General features: G+C 39.1%; 1 protein-coding gene across 4 annotated transcripts in view; it reads left to right on the forward strand.

Moving 5' to 3' along the window:
* The window catches only part of plekhg4 (pleckstrin homology domain containing, family G (with RhoGef domain) member 4), a 71,856-nt gene that overhangs the window by 34,175 nt on the left and 15,728 nt on the right, over positions 1-21,953 (forward strand). For all 4 annotated transcript variants that reach the window (XM_057333965.1, XM_057333948.1, XM_057333956.1 and 1 more), the window contains exons 7-13: positions 3,316-3,402; positions 4,018-4,134; positions 4,317-4,415; positions 8,059-8,207; positions 11,657-11,795; positions 12,631-12,753; positions 13,026-13,217. In XM_057333965.1, the coding sequence (XP_057189948.1) occupies positions 3,316-3,402; positions 4,018-4,134; positions 4,317-4,415; positions 8,059-8,207; positions 11,657-11,795; positions 12,631-12,753; positions 13,026-13,217 (906 nt within the window). The remainder of the gene's footprint in view (positions 1-3,315; positions 3,403-4,017; positions 4,135-4,316; positions 4,416-8,058; positions 8,208-11,656; positions 11,796-12,630; positions 12,754-13,025; positions 13,218-21,953) is intronic.

Raw genomic sequence — 21,953 nt, forward strand, 5'->3', positions numbered from 1 at the left:
CTAAAAACAATTCTTCAGCTGCTGTAGGAACTTGATCCCTGAGCACTCTTAATGGAAGTGGCTTCTGGTTTTGTGCCAAGGGCCTTAATGCAGATTTCTGCTGCTTTCTTCTACCGCCAGCAACCTGCCCGACTAAGAGACAGACAGACAGGCAGTGAGGCCATGCCAAGGCTGACTTCACCAACTTCCCGATTTACGGAGAGAGATAAGAATCAGCAATGGAAAAGTAAAATTGAAGAATGTTTTTAATCACAGCGTTGTTTTTGGACAGCTTTGATTTTCGTCCGTATCATCTGTAATCCATGATTGAGAGAATGCAAGTGCTGTCTTGTGGAAGAGGTGGCTTTACACAGCATAGGGATGATTTAAGCAAGTCCTGAACAATGTAAACGTCACATGCGTTCAGATGCGCTTGAGTGCAGTCAGGGTCATTGCTAATGCTGACAGATGAGAGGAATCTGAATGAATGCAGTAACTCAGTGGCTGGACTTTAGAGAACTGACGTGGGCCGATACTATCATCTTATTCTAGATGTCCTTTAGTGCTGACAATTGCACTTTTTCCTGGGGCTTCGGTATTCATATAAATATGTTTGAAATGTGGCCAACCGACGTATTGATTTTTCTTCTCTTGCTTTATAAATTGATTTGTCAACAAGATAGAAAAGCCCTGGTTTAAAAAGACACATTACCTTTTCCAATGTATAGAAGCCTTTGATAAATATTAATTCTAGCTTTATCTGAATTATTGAGATATGATCCTATTATTATCTGTTATTTGCCAGACTTAGGTTTACTTTGATCAAGCCCCACATTAGCCATTCCTTGTCATCAGCTTTTAAGTTCCCACATGGCAGAGAAAAGCCAGAAACCTGACCCAACCTTAGTCATATTCATACATTACACACACTCATGCATACTAAACAATGCTCGGGGAAAGAAACTGCATCAGTGAGTAAATATGTCTCAGACAAGTTTTCCCCAACTTGTTGATGTTACTGGAACATTCCTGAGTAAATGCTATTGTTTCTTTTCAGAAGTTTTTTTTCTTGCTACTGTTCTGATGTGGCTATGATCATTTTGCATGACTAATGTATTGTGACATGGAAGAAAACAAAAAACAGGCCAGAGTTGACCCGAAAAAATATTCCTTGTCTGTTTTTACAGAGTGTTGTTTTTTGGTTTTTACCTTCGTTATAGTGTACAGTGAGGGAAATAATTATTTGATCGCCTGCTGATTTTGTAAGTTTGCCTGCTTACAAAGAAATGAAGGGTCTATAATTTTTATGGTAGGTTTATTTTAACTGATAGAGACAGAATATAAAAAATCAGGGGACAAAATGTTATATAAAGGTTATAAATTGATTTGCATTTCAGTCAGTGAAATAAGTATTTGATCCCCTACCAACTAGCAAGAATTCTGGCTCCACAGATTGGTTATGTGCCTATATGGACCACAGATTAGTCCTGTCACTTTAAGAAAGTACTCCTAAATCAGCTTGTTATGTATATAAAAGATGCCTGCCAACAGAATCTGTATCTTCCATTTCAACCTCTCCAACACCATGGTCCAGACAAAATAGGTTTCAAAGGATGTCAGGGACAAGATTGAAGACCTGCACAAACCTTGAATAGGCTACAGACAGAAGCTAGGTGAGAAGGAGACAACTGTTGGTGTGATTATTTGGAAATAGAAGAAATACAAAATAACTATCAAATGCCCTTGATCTGGAGCTCCCTGCAAGATTTCCCCAATGGAGTAAAGATAATCATGAGAAAAGTTAAAGATCAGCCCAGAACTACACGGAAGAAGCATGTTAATGATTTCAAGACAGTTGGGACCACAGTTAGCAAGCAAACCATTGGTAACACGCTATGCCACAATAGATTGAAATCCTGAAGCACCCGCAAGGTCCTCCAGCCCAAGAAGGCCCGCCTGGCTCATCTGAAGTTTGACAATGAACATCAAGATGATTCAGAAAAGGCTTTGGAGAAAGTGCTGCGAGACCACAATTGACTCCTGTTTTTGGAGGGAGAGAAATGCTGACTATGACCCCAAGAACAGCATCCCTACAGAGAAGCACAGTGTTGGAAACATTATGCTTTAGGGCTTTTTCTCTGCCACGGGTACAGGATGACTTCACCACATTGAGGGGCTGAGGGACGGGCCCATGTACCGTAAAATCTTGGACGACGAGAACCTCCTCCCCTTAACCAGATCACTGAAGATGGGTCGTGGATGAGCCTTTAACATGACAAAGACCCAAAACATATTGCCAAGACAACCAAAGAGTGGCTTAAGGAGAAGCACATCAAAGCCAGTCTCTAGACCCTAGTCCTATAGAAAATCTGGGAAGGAGGCTAAACCCCCAATTTGCTGAGCGACAGCCAAGAAACCTTAAAGATTGACAGAGGAGTGGACTAAATGTATACTGACACATGTGCAAACCTGGTGACCAACTATCAGAAATGTCTGACCTCTGTGCTTGCCAACAAGGGTTTCTCCACAAAGTACAAAGTTATGTTTTGCTTGGGGATCAAATACTTATTTCACTGACTGAAATGCAAATCAATTTATAACCTTTATATAACATTTTCCCCCCAGATTTTTATTTATATTCTGTCTCTATCAGTTAAAATAAACCTACCGTAAATATTATAGACCCTTCATTTCTTTGTAAGCAGGCAAACTTACAAAATCAGCAGGAGATCAAATAATTATTTCCCTCTCTGTATGTGACCTGCATTATTCACACTGACAGGAGGCTTTTCTCAAGGCTCATGTCTGGTTATGTAACCTTTGGAAACGATTGTTGAATGACGTGAATGCATAGTTAAGGAACATTCATGGTACAAATACAACTTGAGCTCTATTGAAAGCATCTGAGACAACAACTTTCACAGAAAAATATTATGACTCATTTTTCAGTGTAAAGAAACTTTGGCAACAATCGAAGTGTGTAGGACGAATATGCATCACGGGAATAAACATTCAAAAATACAAGTGTTCATAAATTATGGATTTGGCGATGTAAGCATCCAGTTATTCAACTCAATTCGTTTTAACCTGTTTAGCAATTGGAAAGAAACCATGAAGGATAATGACATTACTATCCACAAAATGCTGTTTACATGGACCAAACTCAACCCACAGGAATTATATTGGTCATCCAGTTCTAGTAGAAGCAGCCACCACAGTTTTTAACAACATAAGAATTATTCGCAGCGGCTTAGCATTAGAGAGCATGGCTGCAGTTTAGTCAGAGACATGCAGCACTCACAAAGCACTATAATAAAGTCTACTCAATTTCTGCAGGAAGCCATGCCTGGGTGCATCCATACAGTACTGCTGCTGGCTGACAGAGATCTGGCTCTACGCATGGAGAAAGCTTCTTCTGTACAGGTAACACACAGGCATGATTGTTGAATTTGTGTCGTGATGCCACATAAGGTGGTAATGTGAGCTGCATATTTACTAAAAGGATGAAGAAAAAACACACGGTGTTAATATGCTATAAATATGAATAGGAAATATACCATAGTTAACTCTAGAAGGAGAAATAGAAATCAAATTTGACCCGGATGGTAAATAGTCTAATGTTCGTCTACTAAAGTGCCATAGTTAATTTAAAAGAAAAAAGCAAGATTGTCTTATTAAACGTGGCTTAATGGTTTTACACCAGAGAAAAAGTACAGCTTCCAGTTTGATGAAACAAAAACATCCATCCAGTACAGAGTACTAACATTGGATTTTGATAGAAACACAACACTTTGCTGTCTAAAAAAATTCCAATTCATACACAAGTGTCTAATCAGAGGGCCAAAGATATTCTTAGCTGAAGGACTTTCCTGCTTAGCTACAAGAGTCTGTAACTGTAACAGCTGGACGGGATCTATTTAAACCCATACTGTAGCCTAGATATCTATCCAAGCGATTCTAACATAGCTAAGTGTTTCACATACCGCTACAAAACATATTTTCCCCTTTAAAGCATGTTGTGTTTTTTGTGTTTGTCAGGTGGAGTTATTAACGTCCATGAAATCTCTCCATAAGCATGTGGACATCACTCAACTTCCCACAGAGTTTGATGGCACTTTCCCTTATTCCCACAGCAGCTGGGTCTGCTTCAGAATGGTGAGAAAATCTTCCTCATCGTCATCATTTTCATTTATATAACTCGCATGAATTAATAAAGCAAAAATCCACAAAAGCAAACATTTACAGACGTGCTGTCAAGAGAAGGACAAATGCAATAATCTGTCAACAAATAATCTGGTCCATTTTTGTCTCTGAAACAAATTTATTTTGCATGTCAGAGGTTGGAACAGTTGACCAGCCATTGTGAGGACGCTGCGAACCTGCTTCAGAACACCATCAGCCAACTGGAGTCCACAGTGCTGCCACCTACAGCAGAGGTACTTCGACAATAAAACTCAACGCTCAATAAAACTCTGTGAGACGGCTCCTCTAAAAGTCCCACAGGAAACACTCAGCATTTCATGGATTCCAGCATGGATCCACAGCTGGTGTTTACACTTTGCTATGATCAGTAAAAAAGTGTTAAAGGCCGAGTAAGTGATTTCTGAAAAAAATATTAACAGATATCAACAGTGTTTCTCAGAAATTGCCTACTGGCCCTTTAAATGCAGTACAGTACATTACGCAATAGATTCCCCACAGAGTGATCTAGGGCAGTGGTTGGCCTGTGGCGTAATTGCAGGGGGTCCGTAGAACCCTTAAAAAAAAATTGAGTTATTATCTTGCATTCAGGGTTTGAAATTAACACCCACCAGACGCAGATAAAAATCAACCGAGTCGGCTATCGCAGTCAAATTAATTGCCAAATTGACTGGTTACTTGTGTTCATAAATCATGTTCACTCACTGTGCAGGGAAGGTTCATGTAAACCTAATCATATTTAATATAGCCTATATATATAGCAGTTTCTGCGCATTTCTGACTTGGATATACCCGTCATGCGGCATCATTTAGGGCCTGCAGCGGGCGTTTTCAGCTGCGTAAAAGCGCCTCGGTGGACACAGCCTCTTAGAGCGGTGGGCGTAAGACATCACAGCACCTCGAGAGAGAGTCGACTGCTCTGTTTGCTTTTGAATTGCTTTTCATCAAAGGTGCACGTCAGAGTTCACTCCTGATAGAAGTTTAAAACTTATTTTTATTTTATTTTTATTGAACAATGGATAGCCTCTATATCACGTTGGTAAATCTGTTGTTTTCTTGTTTTTAATAATTTTCTACACATATTAAACATTATATAATGGTTACTTATAACAGTAACTGATCAGTAATCAGTTGGTGTAAGTCCTTGTTGACAAGTTAATGTAAAAAGAATAAACTGCAGTAAAGTGTGTTTAAACTGTGGGAGATACTGAAATAGAATGTTTTGGCGATGTAATTGTGATTATTGTGTAATTTTAATGCAACTGAAAACCATTAAATGGTCACGTGTAATACATTTAAGTTGCATTTATTGAATTTACAAATATGCAATTTTTGACTTTATTAATCTTTTTATTTACCTAATTTAGTGGAAATATGTTGTTGTGCTGGGGAAAGAAAACGGGATGGGGTGTGAGCGCGGGGGTTGGGGGTCCATGAGGATGGTTTGAGAAATGATGGGGTCCAGTTCTCAAAAAAGGTTGAGAACCACTGATCTAGGGCATGTAGCACCATGGCACTGAGGCAAATGATTAATGAAATGCACTAATGAAATGAACAGTTTCCACTTATCACAAACTGGAAACTGTTCATTAGTCTGAACCTCCGACCTTCAGTCTTGAATAGGGCAAACTGAAGCTTTTAAACAGTTTGCCTTTTAGCCATTTAGCAGTGTACATTAAAGTCTGTGACACTCAAGCTTTTCTGAGCATCTGCATCATTGGTGTGACAGTGAACTCTGCCTCTGGAGGGCATCACCATGACACTAAGGTCTTCTATTCTGAGTCTGAAGGACGTCTGTTATGTTTCCATGAAGTACATCAGTGGCACCAGTGTCCAGTTACAGTGATTTAGCGACAGATCTACAGTATTTAGGAGAAATGATATAGTGTGTGGTTAGGGTTAGTGTGTCAAGACTTTGACTGACTTGACCTCTGGCTGTCAGTGGAGGTCATGAGGGACCTTTTTATCCACAGGCTCTGGGTGAAAGCAGGGCCTCCGGAGAAATAATGATCTCCCAGAGGAGTTTTTTTTATCTGCAGCCATCTATAAATTCACTTACTGAGGGTTTATTTGAAGAGAGACAGAAAGGGTTTTGTGGGATGGATTTCTGCCTTGAGCTGAATGTTAAAACAACCTCTAGTTTGAAGTGATGCTTAGATGTTAAATGACTAGAAAACCAGAACAAGCCCCAGCCTGTCTTTTATTCTCTTTCCACTTCTTTGTCTTCTGTCCTCCGTTGTTAATCTTAATGTGACACTTTCCTTTTTCATGTGTTTAACCCACAATTCTAAGTTGCTTTTATGTATTTGTTCATTGTGTGTTTCCCCATACACCTTACATGTCTCCTTTTTGACACTTTTCTCCTCAAGTTAAAATACCCTCTTATTCCTTATTACTCTTTCTGCACGTGCTTAGGGGACATATTAAATGCAGTCACCAAGGAGTTTTAAAGCAGTTTTGTACTCTGAGCAAGTACAGACAAAGTAAAATGAAGAAGGCACCTTCATGTGACGAGCACTTATTCTGCAGCAAACCATATACACCCACAGACAGCTGAAGGTGTGGCAGTATTGTCAATTACACGGAGAGCAATTGAGTTTAAGCCCATTTGATCATTTAATGAGTACAAACATGACGTGGGATTAGATTAAAGGAGGTGTAGATATTATTTAATGAATAATAAGGTGTGTGTGTCTGTATGTGTCTGCATGCGTGTGTGTGTGGTCCTGGTAAACTTCAGTGTGAGGACCAAATGACCCCCACAAAGGTAGTAAGACCAGTATTGACCTTGTGGGGGCTTTTTTGGTCCCCATGAGGAAAACAGCTTATCAATCAAACTAAATGATGTTTATTTGTAAATGTAAAAATGCAGTTTAGGGTTAGTGGATAGAATATGCAGTTTGTACAGTATAAAAATTATTATGGCCACCATGGAAAGTCCCCATAAAACGTAGAAACCCTATGTGTGTGTGTGTGTTCATGTTTGTATATCCCGGCGGGGACCCAAACCTGAACGCACACCAACACATGGGGACTCGTGTCACCGTGGGGACCAAAATTGAGGTCCTCATGGGCAAAAAAGCTAATAAATTGTACAGAACAATATTTTTTTTAAATCTAAAAATGCAAAAAGTGTTCTATGATCTTTAGGTTTAGGGATAGGGTTAGGGATAGGGGATAGAATATACAGTTTGTACAGTATAAAAACATTACGCCTATGGACTGTCCCCACGGGATAGTAACCAGACGTGTGTGTGCGTGGGTGTGTGTGGTGTGTGGTGTGTGTGTGTGTGTGTGTGTGGCGTGGCATGCGTGGTTGCGTGCGTGCGTGCGTGTGTGTGCGTGCGTGCGTGTGTGTGTGTGCGTGTGTGCGTGTGTGTGTGTGTGTGTGCTTGTGTGCTTGTGCGTGCTGCTAAAGCTGGCACATGTATTATGCTGTAAGTCCATGGAGATAATTGTGGGACAGGACCGTAATGATGGGGTGTGTTTGCTGGTATTATTTAGTGAGAACAGTAGACGTGATGTGCGTGCATAATAACAAGGTGTGCAGGTGTGTGTGAGCAATGTAGGGAAGTGGAGAGGAGATGTGCATACATTATACTCTACCATGTTTCATGTGATTGAAATAACCTTTTGATATAAACCTTTGTTTTTAAATGGTTAATATTGTTTTGTAGACAGCTGTAGATTTTGAGTATGTTAGAATTTCTTTACGAAACCACTTTTTAGGAGTCAGTATAGTTTTGCATTGCATTTTAATAATTTTTAAATTCTTCCAGTTTTATAAAATGTGAAAATTAGTAATAGTAAAGTGAGTAGATTTGTCTGAACTTTTAACATTGAGTTTATAATGATAAGTGTACGTGTGTGTGTTTGTAGGAAGCTCAGATTTTGTTGAATAAGTACAGAGAACTGATGAGGAATGTTCTGGAAGACAGCCGGCTGGTGCGGCTGCAGCTGGAGGGAGGAGCTGCTCTGTCCCGTCTGCGGAAGGAAGAGACCAGCGTCAGCCTGACAGAAGACTACAGGTGAGAGAAGACCATCAAATCGCAAAAAATGAAAGACATTAAATACATCTGAGAAAAAATGGTGAGAGCGTGTTTAAGCCTCTAATGATCAGGGTTGGGTTGAGGGAGTGTAAATATTTTTAAAAATAATTATTTTCATCCTGAAACATACACACATAATCTCAGACCTAAACAGACACCAGTTTGCACATGTGCCTGATAAAATGGTCTAGTTTGGATGCAGTGGGGCATTTGTGCTACATCCTGTTTGACTTTCTTTAAACATGCAGGCATGTATATGCTGGCTTTGTGCCCTCCTGCTCGGATATACAGTATAAACACTTTGAGCCCAGTGTTCATGAGGGTCTCCTATGAATGATTTCAGTGTCATTCATTTTGATGTCTGTCATCAGTAGGCCCACACAGATCCTGCACACGATGTTACTTTTTGCAATGGATTATACGAGAAAATTTGTGCAATACTATTATATTAAAAGTGTGTACACTGTGTAATTTTTGTGTAATTTCAGCATTGAATAGAATAGCAACAAAATGTGAACTGTTTGGGGCTGTATAACTGAACATGGAAGATATGTCTTACTGCTCAAATAAATAGTGCAATATTGTGATAGTGCTACAGACAGTTAGCATCTGATTTGTCTAAAGAATTATGCACAATTTGCAAGATCTGGATTTTCACAAACTGAGTGAATCGAGTGCCACAACAGTTTAGTGAATTTGTACTTGCTGTTTCTGATGTTTAAATGCGTATTTGGTTTCATTATCACATTTTCTTGGTGAGTTTTGTAAAAGTTAAGTTGTAGGGCTGTGCATGTTCTAAAGTTGCTCATTTGCTTCCAAAATGAAACCTTAGCTGAACTGTTCACACACTAGCACATCACCTGAATGCTGACGGACACACAAAGACTCAATCTCACAGGTGTGACGCCTTCTAAAGCACTGGACAATAGTGAACAAATCCGGCTTGTTCTTTCTCTCTTTTTCTGTGTTGGTGACACTGATTCTTTCACACATAACATCTATCAGTCTAGACTTTGTCTTCTTAACACTTCCTTTGGATCGTAAAGGTGAACTATGACCTCTTCGTTTTTCACTGACTGAAATGATGGCGCTATTACTCACCAGTGCTTTTGACAACCTGCAGTTTTTTTTAAGTTTACATAAACAGGACACAAAGAAACATTTATTTACATAAAGGATTTGAAAATGAATCAAATGAACCAGAATTCCCTTTAAATCACTAGATGTGATTATTTTGCTTATTTTCCCCCAATAGTTTTACTTATATGATCATTTACAGGCAAATAAACACCATGATTGAAGTCTGTTTTTTAGTTATTTTGGGAAGGTGATACCATTCGTTACATGTCTAGCAAAGCTATTGCATGGGCTTGATAATTCAGACACTTTTTATGTATTGTTTTAATGCTTCCAGAAATGTATCAAGGTTCCTAATTCAGGATCCCAATCGTCAAATTCTTTGCCTTTGTAAGTTTCCTCTGTAATGCTGAAAGATTCTATTTGTATATATGAAGAGTTTGGTTCCAAAACACTATAAATCCATATTGATTAATTTGAGTAAAAATGTGTTTTCTTTACAAAGAAGATGAAAACCACTATTTTCTGTTTCAAAGTTTCACAGCATCTTAAGGTTCTAGTAACATAAAAAATTCAAATTTTGATTTTAAAAGATTTATTATAAAAACCGATCATTTTTTTTCAAAATGCAATAAATCCATTGAATCAATATAAAAGTTATTTTTCTTATTGAAACTGTTGAAAATACACAACAAAGTGAGTTGATCCACATATGACAGCCTCAGAACTCAGTACAATACTAATCTTACGTACAGGCACTAGACTAAAAACACATTCAATCAGTCATCGCTCCTAAAATGAATTCAACTGGTCATCTTTTTAATGCTATAAATTAGTGCCTCGTCTTAATCTCCTCACGTAAATGATAAAATTTCGATGTCTTGCGTTTCTTCCCCACCGCAGAAACCAGCACAGGTTCATCAATGCCGTCAAAATTATTCATTTTTGTGTTTGTTTGTTGAACACAAAGTACAAAGTAGATCAGGGAAACTAGGATGCCGACCATATTCAGAGCGCCGCCAGTACTGTTTACAATGCGTGGATGGTGTGTGCTGTGATTGGTTGAGCGGATATATCGCGTTCTGCAGAGAAGTGAGACTGGCATAATTTATACTGCGGTTTGGAAAGAAAGGGAGAAAACATGACAGAATAACACGGCTTATATCGCATCTTGCGTAAAATTAAAAAGTGACTTTTCAGTACCGACCTGATACAATACAGATTTTTGGCGGAAACGCTTTTTTTTTTAAATGGCGTTTATCGCATTTTGGAACCAAACTCTTCATATGTACAGTATATATATTTTGAGAGAGTGTAAAAATAAATAATTCAGCTGTAATAAAACCCCTTTATTCTGCTCTTTTATTTTAACAAGCACCAGTACTATGACTAAATGCTTTATTGATCTGGCACTTAGGCCTTTTTTTATTTTTCATACATCCATCTTTGACTCTTATCTCTCGCTCCCTCTTTTTTGTCATTCTCTTTCGTTGGAATGTCTTTGATATGGCCTGCATACTGTGATAGGCAGTGTTTGCTTTGGGTGTGTACTGTGAATAATTGGTGGGTTTCCGGGGGCACTGATTAGCCTCTTGTGCCGCTCATTGTGCAGCTCTAAACCTTCAGCAGAACCCTAGCTAACTCTGAAGATTGTGCTATAAAAGTCATCTGTACTACTCGAAATAGTCTAAAATCATGTTTATTTGATCAGTGCCACATGTTTTGACTGCCAAATACCTTATCAAAGTTTTGAAGTCTGGATGTTAATATTGACATTCATGTTGTGGGTGATGTGTGAGTGGATAAGCATGTGCATAGATTGAATAACTGTTTGACTGAGTTGGGATATCATTGAGGGGAAACGTTGTATGAATGTTTGACTAGAGCACAATACAGTAGTGTGTAAGTGAGCTACAGCAGAGATGGAGTCATCCAGTAGACATCAACCACTGTTGCTTTATACAATGCCTTTGACATTTACACATGCCTTCAAGTCAAGTCACATCTCGCAAATGTGCATGCATAAAATTAAGAAATTTCCAGACATAGTGTTGACATGCATTCACAACAGTCAAGTTTCACTCAGTATTTCTCTTTTAGTCTTTGTATTCTCTCTCTCTCACACACACACACACAACACATGCACACACATGGCAGCAGGACAGCATTCAATCTTTGAATGTCTCATCCAGTCAGTGTGGTCTGTTAGAAAGTCTTAGCCAGTGGGATCACAGACCTGCATTCAGTGTTTTCATTCGGTTCCTCTCCGGAACTACTATCAAACTTAGCTCAATATCTGGGCAGTTTTTATATTTAATATACTAAAGACACCCTCTGTGTTTGTGTTGTAGAGATGCCATTGAGAATGCAGGACATCTGTATAACCAAGTGGACGAGTTGGTTCACAGGCTGGTGATGCTATCCAACAAATGCACACAGGAACTGGAATTCATCATGGAGTTTAAGATTCTGGAGGAGGGATTCACAGAGGTGAGGACTGAAGCTTTGTACTTGTTGTTCTAAATTCTCTTTGTAACTGGTGACAATAACAACGTACTATCCATGCTCGCTGGATGAGACAATATTTCTTTGTGTTTCAGGTTAAGATTTATCTAGCTATTAAAGAATGTCACCACTTCATTTCTCATGCCAGCTTGCTTGCATGCACTCATAGAAGCAGAAAGGGGACAAACAAATACTAAGTCTTGTAAATATTTACTCAAATTGTTATGCTGTTAATATCATTTGTAATTCAACTTTCTCAATAAGTCGTCTTTGTCTTACCATGACTGCACATCTGGTCAGTTTATTACCAGATGTCTTTTAAGTTCTTTTATGGGTATTTATAGCAATAGTTTTTCCTACGGTTTTTTCTTAGTTACCTATAGCACAAGACAAATGGAGAATACTTGCTAAAATGCAACCAACTTTCATAAACATCCTAGCTAAGATAAACACACTCACTCTTGGTGACTTATTCATCTCATTGTTTTAATGACTGATTGTGCCCAGCAGGCAGAAAGTGAAAAAACATTGGCATGAACATAGTAGAAATTGCTGAACCAGATTCTCAAATCACACAAACGCACTCTCATGCAAACCATGAGAAAGTTAAATCAGGCACCACAGCGTCTGTATCAGATTGATGTTTTTGTGTGCTCACATTTCAGCTGATCACATATGTGTCAAAATGTACTGCCACACAGAACACAATGTAACAGAGCCAAAATCAGTCACAACTACACATGCATCACGTTTGAATTCATGTACACAGAGTCATTTAGGCCAAATCGGATGTGTTTGTGTGTGTTGTGTTATCTCTTAGGTGAGTCAGTGGATAGAGGAGGTGGGCGAGTCCCGTCTGAAGACACTCGGTGAACTGGAAGATTCCTTGGAGCAGCTACATCATAAACAGACTGTCTTCAAAGATTTTTACACGGCCGCATACGTAAGTCAACTCTTATTAAACACACTTCACGCTGCACCTTTTCCCCTCGCCAGCCTGCATAGTTCTTGTATTTTCTTAACAAGTGCCTGTTTGTATTGAGTGTGAGATCTTAAGGTAAAATTTTACCACAGCAGTCAAACATTTGCTTAATTGTGTCAACACAAGCTTCAGGGTGTTTGTGACTGTTTAAATCTAGTCACCTTATTCATACCGTTTCACTGTGTCAAACTGGGTGTGTGTGTGTGTGTGTGTGTGTGTGTGTGTGTGTTTAGGAGCACTGTAAGAGCGGTGAAGCTCTGCTTAAGCGTTTAGAGAAGTGGGAAGACATCTCCTCGGCAGAACTCCAGGTGTACGAGGTGAAAGTACGTTCTTTCTGGGTCCACCTGCACAGTTTCTCCCAGCGAGTGGAAGACACCAAGGAAAAAATCCACAAGACTGTTAGACTCTACGAGTTCTTTGATAAGGTAAATGATCATAATATCATATGTGCAACTGCTCATATTCTCCACTGGTTGTTCTTTTTTTTTAAGATTAGACTCACCAGTACAGAGCCAATGAATCACAGTTAGCATCTACCCAGACGCGAAAATAACAAAATGTATATAAATTAATATAAATACAATGTGTATACAAATGTGTATTTACAAGAAATGTTTTTAATGCCGTTTTAAGTTATAAGACAAAGAAGCCGAGACCAGTTCAATGCAAGTGTCTATGAGTACAATACCTCTGTGAATAGAAGTCTACATTTTCATACTTTCAGATTGTTATATCATTGACACATGGCTTTCCTGGGTTAAAATATATCAAAATATATACTATATCCTTTTTAGAAGGTGCGACTTGCATCAAGTAATTTATTGTTAGATTTCCATCAGGCTTTCTGACAGGTGACTAATGTTTTTTACAATCCCAGCTCTTCAGAGAAGAATGCAGTGTTTCTTAGGCACCATCTATTACAGAAATCCCTGACATGTAGTAATGTCAGGCAAACAAACGCATACACACACAATTGTCTCTGGGATCAGACCATCATGAACAGTTCCTTGTGTTTCTCTATAGTGGCACTGGGTCAGTGGTGCACGCTTTAGTCTTCAGTGCCCCCCTCCCTCTTCCCAGTAGGGACAGATGGTCTTGTTGGCTGACCACTATCCGATTTTATCATTAGCATAATCGTAGTTCTTTTTCCTGACTCGTCATTACATCCATACGCAATCTCCTTGCCCTGTTGGCATGGCGACCTCATCTAACCCTCTCCTGCCATCTGTTGGCATATTGACAAATGTCATCCGCATGACAGATTTTGTGTTATTAACTAGTTACAACAGGGCAGGGAATAAAGTAAAGCTGATTTCACTGCAGTGTCATACTCAACTCTTAATTCCTGAGGCTGTCTTCACAGGTCTGAGATCAGTGGCATGCAGCACTGCAGTCTTTGTGTTGTTTTGTTAAGATGTTCTCAGCAGAATGACACTTGTGGAACTCACTGGCATCGTTTTACTTGCTTACTGGCTTATTTTTATTAGCACACGCATATCATTGAATTACCACATCAGCTGTGCTGGGCTTTACTGGACTTATGCCTTTCACTAGATGTGTGGATTGAATCACATTGTATAAGTATATTAGTCTTATGTGAGCATTGTGTGAATATAAACGTGTGTGTGTGTGTGTGTGTGTGTGTGTGTGCGTGCATATGTGTGTTACACATGGATAACCATTGAAAGTCCCAGAGCCTCTGCTTTGGTTTTGTGTGTGTGTTGTAAGTCTCCACATCCAGGGCTGTAGGGCTTGATTTGTCTTCGATGACAGACTGGCCCATCCCAGATTTAGACGATGGCTGTTTAAGCGTGTTACCTAGCAACCGGTCCAGCCTGGGTGGTGTTGATTGTGGTCATCGAAAACAATGTGTGATATGACAGCTGAGGCTGAATTAAACCCACAGGAGAGGAGACACTTCATTCTGAAGCTATGATAAGCGGGACAACTATACACAACTTACACAAACGAAGGAAAAAATGAACAGTAACAAAGTTAGCATTTTACATTTAGTATTATTTTAAAACTTTTAAAATATCCCCGGGGATGAAAATTACATTTTTAGCGTTGTTTATGTCAATGTGGTGTTTTTAGTTGCTTTAGGATAAACCCAGAGCCGTTGAATATGAGAGTTACAACACTCGATCTCGCGGTTCATGGAGCCCTCAATAGTTCCAAACAAATCCGTGCTGTCAACCTATTTAAATGGATTTTAGCGGGACGGATAACAGCAACTGTATTTGCATAAATTTAGCTAAATATGAGCACATTGTCTACATAGATTATTACGTTGACTGCATTTATAGCAGCATTTTATCTTGTAATATGAATATAAGATCAGTCTTTGGGTTTAATTTAAACATTTAATTTCAACTGCCAAATCATTCAAATGTAAAAACATGCAGTTATTTCACCAAATGTACAGCAAATCCGTTTGGGAGACACTGAAATGAATGGGCTTCAGTGCAATGTTTGGAACTATCGGATGCTCAACAGGGCTGGACTGGGAAGAAAAATTTGCCCTGGCATTTCCACCGAATCTGTCGACGATGGGGGGGGGGTGTAGGGGGGATGGGTGCATGCATACGTGTCTTTTGCATTCGCGTTGCGTGCATTCGCATTTATAATATGTCCGTCTAAGCGGCCAATGCCTCCGTTACGGCCCCATACTTTATCGGCCAATGCCTTCGTTAGTTTTGTTGTTGTTTCTACAGTAGCCTTAAATGGACAAACTGCTTTACAGAACATGTTGCGTAAATACGTTATCTCCTTCTGAAGCAAACTGTGACAACGGTGGCTGACAGAAAAGCTTGTGTCAGCCACCGTAGTGCTTCGAAAGGGGGGGTGGAGTGTGCCGTTGATTGCAATTCGCAACCTCTCCACTAGATGCCACTAATATCTCCACAATGCTCCTTTACGGCATAAAAAATTATCACAGATTATCAAACTTTTACATATGCTATTTTTTTCATATATATATTTTTTGTAATAGTTTTTAGCAGAAATCAAGTATACAATTGTACAAAGTTTTTGTGAAATTGAATACAATTTTCTCACCTGACTTCCATTAAGGATTATACTATACAATATCCTGCTTAAAACTCTTTGGAACAACAAACAGAAAAAAAGAAAATACAACAGATGTAGAAAGAACACAAGAAGAAAAAAAGGAAAAAAATATATATATACACAGTATATAAATAACCCTATACAGTATATATATATACACAGTACAGTACAGTACGGTATCCCTTTGCACAGTTCTACATTACTTAGTAACTAAATACAGTTTACTGAGATTTTGAACTTCTATTCTTCTGCATCCACATAATCCATCCACCTTTTCCATAAACTCACTCCCTTTTGTTTTTTCAGTCTTAATGTAAAAGTGAGCGATTCCATCCTTTGTATCTCAGATATAATTCCTCTCCAGTCTTCCATAGTGGAAGTAATAGCCGAGTAATAGCCTTCTTTGCTGCTATTAATAACACTATTAATAACACTCTCCATAAAAATACATTTTGAATTTCTTGTACATTTAAATTACCAAAATATAACACATGAAATTGGAATGGAATATTAACTTATGCTATTTTAATGCTTAAAGATGAGTTTTCAGTGATAAAATGATCAAATCCAGTCAGTGGGACTTTAAAAAACATAGTGTATATTGCAAGACTTTTATATTAAATTCATTCAAAGGTCTCTTTAGATAAACAGTGGTTTAGTGGTTATCACATGTGACATTGGTTTTAATTAATGTTTTCCTGACCCTTCTCTCTGTGGTTCTTTCAAAGGAAGAACGGCCAAATAATGTCAATTGAAAGAAATTTCACTTATGTGTGACCTATATAGGTTTGACTCCAAAACAAACAGCAGAAGTGAATGTGATGAATGAATGAATTCACTCTGACCTTACCGAGCCCTCTTTGAGCTCACTGACACACATTGGGTGACAAACATAATATTGACAATCTATTGTCTGGATCAGAGCCCTGCAGACAATCACAGCAGCCAGCGGTGCAGAAGGTGACAGGCGAGCTGTGAGCATGTGCCCTGGGGCACAGGAGACAGTAGAGGCCGATGTGTGAATCCTTTCTGCTCCTGATGGTCTGTGTGTGCAAAACTGTAGAGAGAGAGAGAGGAATCACTGTAATGATTCCTGTTGTTTGATGAAAGAATGAGGGTGAAGTGACAGTCGGACTACATGCCCACAGAGAAGGTGTAGTATTAAGGTTTAAACTTTTCTTTACAGCTCGCAGTTAATGTGGGGTTAGTTGATTTCATCAAGACAGAAATGCCAAACATCTTTTCTTCCTCTATTAGCCTCTGTGTGTAGGAGGAAACTTTCCTCATTTGTCCTTTATGGTTTCAGGACAAAACACATACATTAGCACCACACACTGAAAGGCAAGGGAAATGGCTCCTCTGTGTTTCATTATAATGTATCATTATAATGATAATAAGACAGCCCTTTAGTAAAGAACAGAGTTAACACTCTATAGACCTCTGACCAAGAGGATGAGCCGATTTATGCCTCTCCCACTGTGTAAATGGATGGATCTCATGAAAACATGGCTAAGTTACATTGCAACCGTTTAAAAATATATCATTTTAAATTGATATACTTGTGCTACATAGTGTGTTTTCCATAAAGGTTATGGAAATGCAGTGTTTCCCAGTTTTTATTTCCATGTCTAGATAATTTACATTATTCCCAATGGTATTTTAATAGTGTTTAAAATGGTGTATATATTTTTTCTCTCTTCTCTCTCTAAAAGTCTCTTTTACTGTGTTAATGTAATAGGACTTCTAAAGATGAGAATTGTAGAAAATATCCTTAACTATAATTTATTTAATGTCATAATGCAAAATAGGCTTAAGTAATAAATTATTCAAATGTGATTCGTTTTACTTTACTTTTCCTGTTTATTAAAAGATCCATACAAATACTGTTAGTTTCTGTTATATGAGTGAAGACTAATAAAAGCATTAAATGCAGATTTGAGTTTTATTCAAATGTTTATTTTATAAAGCCCTGACATATGCAGCAGTTGGTGTATTAGAATTGTGTGCGCACGCAACATACTGTGAGCGGTTGGGTATTGATCGTGTTATTGATACTTTCATGTCTCCAAGGAACAAACTCTTTCCCCACACACCTTCTGCTGTTCTCTCTCCATGTCATCATTATAACAACTTGCTCAACTACACACAAAAAATGATATCAAAATAATACACATCTGTGTACTATTGAATTTTGACCATTGACCTCACATGATTACAATACATAATTTCCTGCAGTTTTGTCATATAGCAAGCATGCATCCCATCCGTGTATATCGTCACATCTGGTTTGCTTAGCACAATTTTACCTAGTCCATCTCCTCCGGATTTTTCACTCTTACGGGTTCACACGGCCCAGTTAGCACCACTGTGCCAAGTTTTGGTCTCCCGTGCTCCCCTCTCTCCTTTGCCCTCTCTAGTGAGGTTCTTTGTAGTGTTGTTGACAGACACCCTCCTGTCCCATCCCCCTTCTCTCCCCGGCTTCGACCCCCCTCTGTCCCCTCTAGTGAAGTTGCTGGGGCAGACCCATCTGGTATTTAGACTTGCATTTGCCTGTGAATAGCAAGGAGGTGGGGAGAGGAGAAGAGTGGGCGCCACTTGCTCTCTCTCCCTCAGTTACTTTGTCAGTCGGAGAGAGAGAGAGAAAAGATGACTGCCGCCGCTCCGTGCTCTGGTCACGGGACCACCGGCGTCTTAGCCGAGCAGGAAAACGGATATATCCATGGAGAGGTAGGAGTTTGTGGAGTTTGGGATGATAGAACAGAAGAGTTTGTCTAATCTTAAATACTCGTGTATTGCATGCACAGGAAGTGTTTGAATTATGATGCTTTGACACAAGTGTTATGTTTGTAGTTGACAGTGTTAGTGTAACAGGCCTTTCTTAAATGCATATGTGTATGATTGTGATAAGATTGAGAACTCAATTGAACATTCTTTAAAACACTTTGAATGGAGCTTTTTGAGTCCATTGAGAGTTTCTACTCTTTCTACTCTCCACCCCCTCTTTCTCTCGCTCTCTCTCTCTCTTTACTTTCTCTCTTCGGTCCCTTGTTTAATAAGGGTATGGTTGGCAAAGTGTGTTGCGGAGGGAAGCACAGGCTGTTTGCTGTGGGTGTGTGAACTACAGTGTTTAATAGAGTTTCCTCTCTGCATGCGGCATTGACCAGCATTTTTCACACAGCTTACATCGGACTTTGCTGCCCTGGGCAAATGGGTCTCAACAGGCGGTTTATGCTATCTATTATCTGTGTAACTCCACACCTTGTTAGTCAGATCATTATGGAAGTGGATTATTTTACGGCTTTGCCCCCGGAGCACGTTCATATGAGTGATGATCTACACGCAGGCTAATATTCTGTCATTCACATGGTTTTACTTCTGTTGTCTGCGGGTGACATCAGGGATCGTGATGTCACCGTTTCCTTACTCCTTTTCCAGCCCAAAGGACTTTTCTGCTGTTGCGTGTTTTAAGTCAGTTTGGTTTTATATGGCATCCTGTAGTGTCATGTGATACTGTGTGAGATCGGTGGCATGTACTTTCCCTTAAAAATTCATTGACAAATTAAGCTGCGCAGAAATAATCGATATTAGCTGTAGCTCTTAATGCATTTTATTGTTTTAGTGACTGAACAATTTACACAGATTATACAGATGCTCTATTCTATTTACGTATTGGCCTATGGAGCCACGTTCATACCGTGCTTTAGTGGAAGTGTATGCAGGTACCTGAAACTTTAAGTTATAAGATTAAAGTTTATTTGACAAGAGGATTTAAATGCATCATGTTGTTAAACATGCATTGATATACGTGCAAGACAGCATTTGAAATAAAAAATATTGCTGTTATTTTGTCTGTGGTGCAGTTGCCGTCTGCAATCTTTTGTCATTAGCCGGGTTTCCATTACCCTGGTTTAATGCACATTTTTAAGTTACGCATCAAAAACGAGTGATGGAAACGGCAAATTTCGAAATAATAACCATTAATTTGCAAAAATGTTTTTACGCTCGCTTTTTTCGTTTTTGAGGGAGATGGGAGATGCAAACGCATTTGCTAGAGAAATTCTGACATAGCGAACATTAAAGCCATGAGACGAAGCGGCTGTTACCGTTGATTGTGTCTTTCTGGTTTCCAGATCTTTTTTTTTTACCGTTGGTTACTAGGTTACCAATACCACCGTGGTCCGCTCAAGGAACTTGATTGAAACGCACCAATTTTGCATTAGTCTTTCATCCTGTTATTGCAAACTTCGAAAAGATTTGCATCACTTTTGGATGGAAACCCGGCTATTGTCACAGTGTAAATATAAAGCTTACACATTTATTTTCATTAGGTTAATATGCAGAGTTTGCACATTTATTTTCTTGAGCTCAGCTGGCTTTTAGTAGCTATTAAATAGCTTACAGCTTTGCTGCTTTTGAAGTGATAGTTCACCCAAAAATGAAAATTCTGTCATCATGCACTCCCCCTTTGATGACTTTCCTTCAACCTGTTTGACTTTCGTTTGCAGAACACAAAAGGAGATATTTTAAAGAGAGTTGATAACCGAACAGCACCGGCACCCATTCACTTCTATTGTATGAACACAAAACCAATGCAAGTCAATGGGTGCCAGTTAACAATATTCTTCAAAATATCTTCTTTTGTGTTCTGCAGAAGAAAGAAAGTCATACAGATTTGAAATGACACGAGGGTGAGTAAATGATGACCGAATTTTCATTTTTGGGTGAACCATCACTTTAAGGCCATCAATAAATAGTGTAAATCTGACTTCAGTTTTTTTCATTTGAAATCTGTATCTGTCACGATCCCAGTCTGTGTTTCCCCTGTGTTGGTGAACTTTTCTGTTACTTCCTGTTCTGTGCCATGTTTTGTAGTCCTTTGTAGTTTTTAGTGTTAATTAGTTCCTCCAGGTGTGTCTTGTTATCTTGTTTTAGTTTCTATGTATTTAAGCCCTAGTGTTTCCTTTGTTTGGGGTCAGTCTTTGTTTCATGCTTTGTTTTTGTGCCTCCTTCGTTCTGTGGAGTACTTTGGTTTGTGTTTGTCTTTGTTTATTTCATTAAAATCAAAACTGCACTTGGATCCGCTTCTCTGCCTGGATTACTAGTCGTTACAGTATCTGTATCTGTAAATCTGTATCTTTTCTAGTGATGTGAGATGTAGAACATCACAGATGTTCTGGATGTGGGCAGAGAAAAAGAGAAAGTGTTAGTGAAGGTGTCAAAGTGAGTTTTAGGGTAAGGAGGGGCAATAAAGCATAGTCGAGACCTGGTTAGAGAATGTAGATTGATATTGTAGGGGAATCCCTTATTGTCTGATTTTTCCAGCATATGGCCACCTCAATGAATGTGTGTGTGTGTCACATGTAGCACTTTGTGTGTGTGTGCATTTCTGGCTTTACTTGCACCAAACATCTCACGTTTCTTCTTATCATTATGCGCTCTCTGTCAACATTTCAAGACTACTACTATTGCTGCTTGACTGGACTTGAGGTATGTTCCCCCTCCCCAAAATGTTGTACCATCTCTGGACAGAACCCCCCAAAAACACAGGACCCCAACTCCCCTTTTCTACACCTCATTGCCCTCCAAACCCCCAATGGACAACAGGAGACAGCGTTTAGAAGGACAAAACATGCCTATGCTCTGTTAATTAGGTGTGTCTGTCTTTTGTAGAGCTTTGACTGTGGCCTCCTGTCTCTGAGTCCTTGTGTCCCGGTCTGTTATGGCAGAACCTGGTGTTAGCACCTGTGGACACAAAACCCTGACCTCCACACTTGTTCAGCGACAAGAAGCGAAAGATGATAAACTTCTGTGTGCCATGCTTGACCTCCCATGATGTTCTTACAGAACTGGGTGAAGAATGGGAGAAAGACTGACAGACAGAATAGGCTAAATAAAAGGGCTGTCGCTTTTCTCCTTACAGCTTGTAATGACATGTTGACTAATCGCTAGCGAGTTTGCACCTTGCACTCATTAGCCACCTGGATAGCATGTGCTGGCTGTAAAAACTCTTTAGCACTCCAGAAGAGTTTAGGGATCGTGTTTTTACTTATGGGTCACAAAAGAAACACAAACAAAACTCATGAAAGTTTTTA

Source organism: Triplophysa rosa, linkage group LG1 (assembly GCF_024868665.1).
Source record: "Triplophysa rosa linkage group LG1, Trosa_1v2, whole genome shotgun sequence".
NCBI classification, from domain to species: domain Eukaryota; kingdom Metazoa; phylum Chordata; class Actinopteri; order Cypriniformes; family Nemacheilidae; genus Triplophysa; species Triplophysa rosa.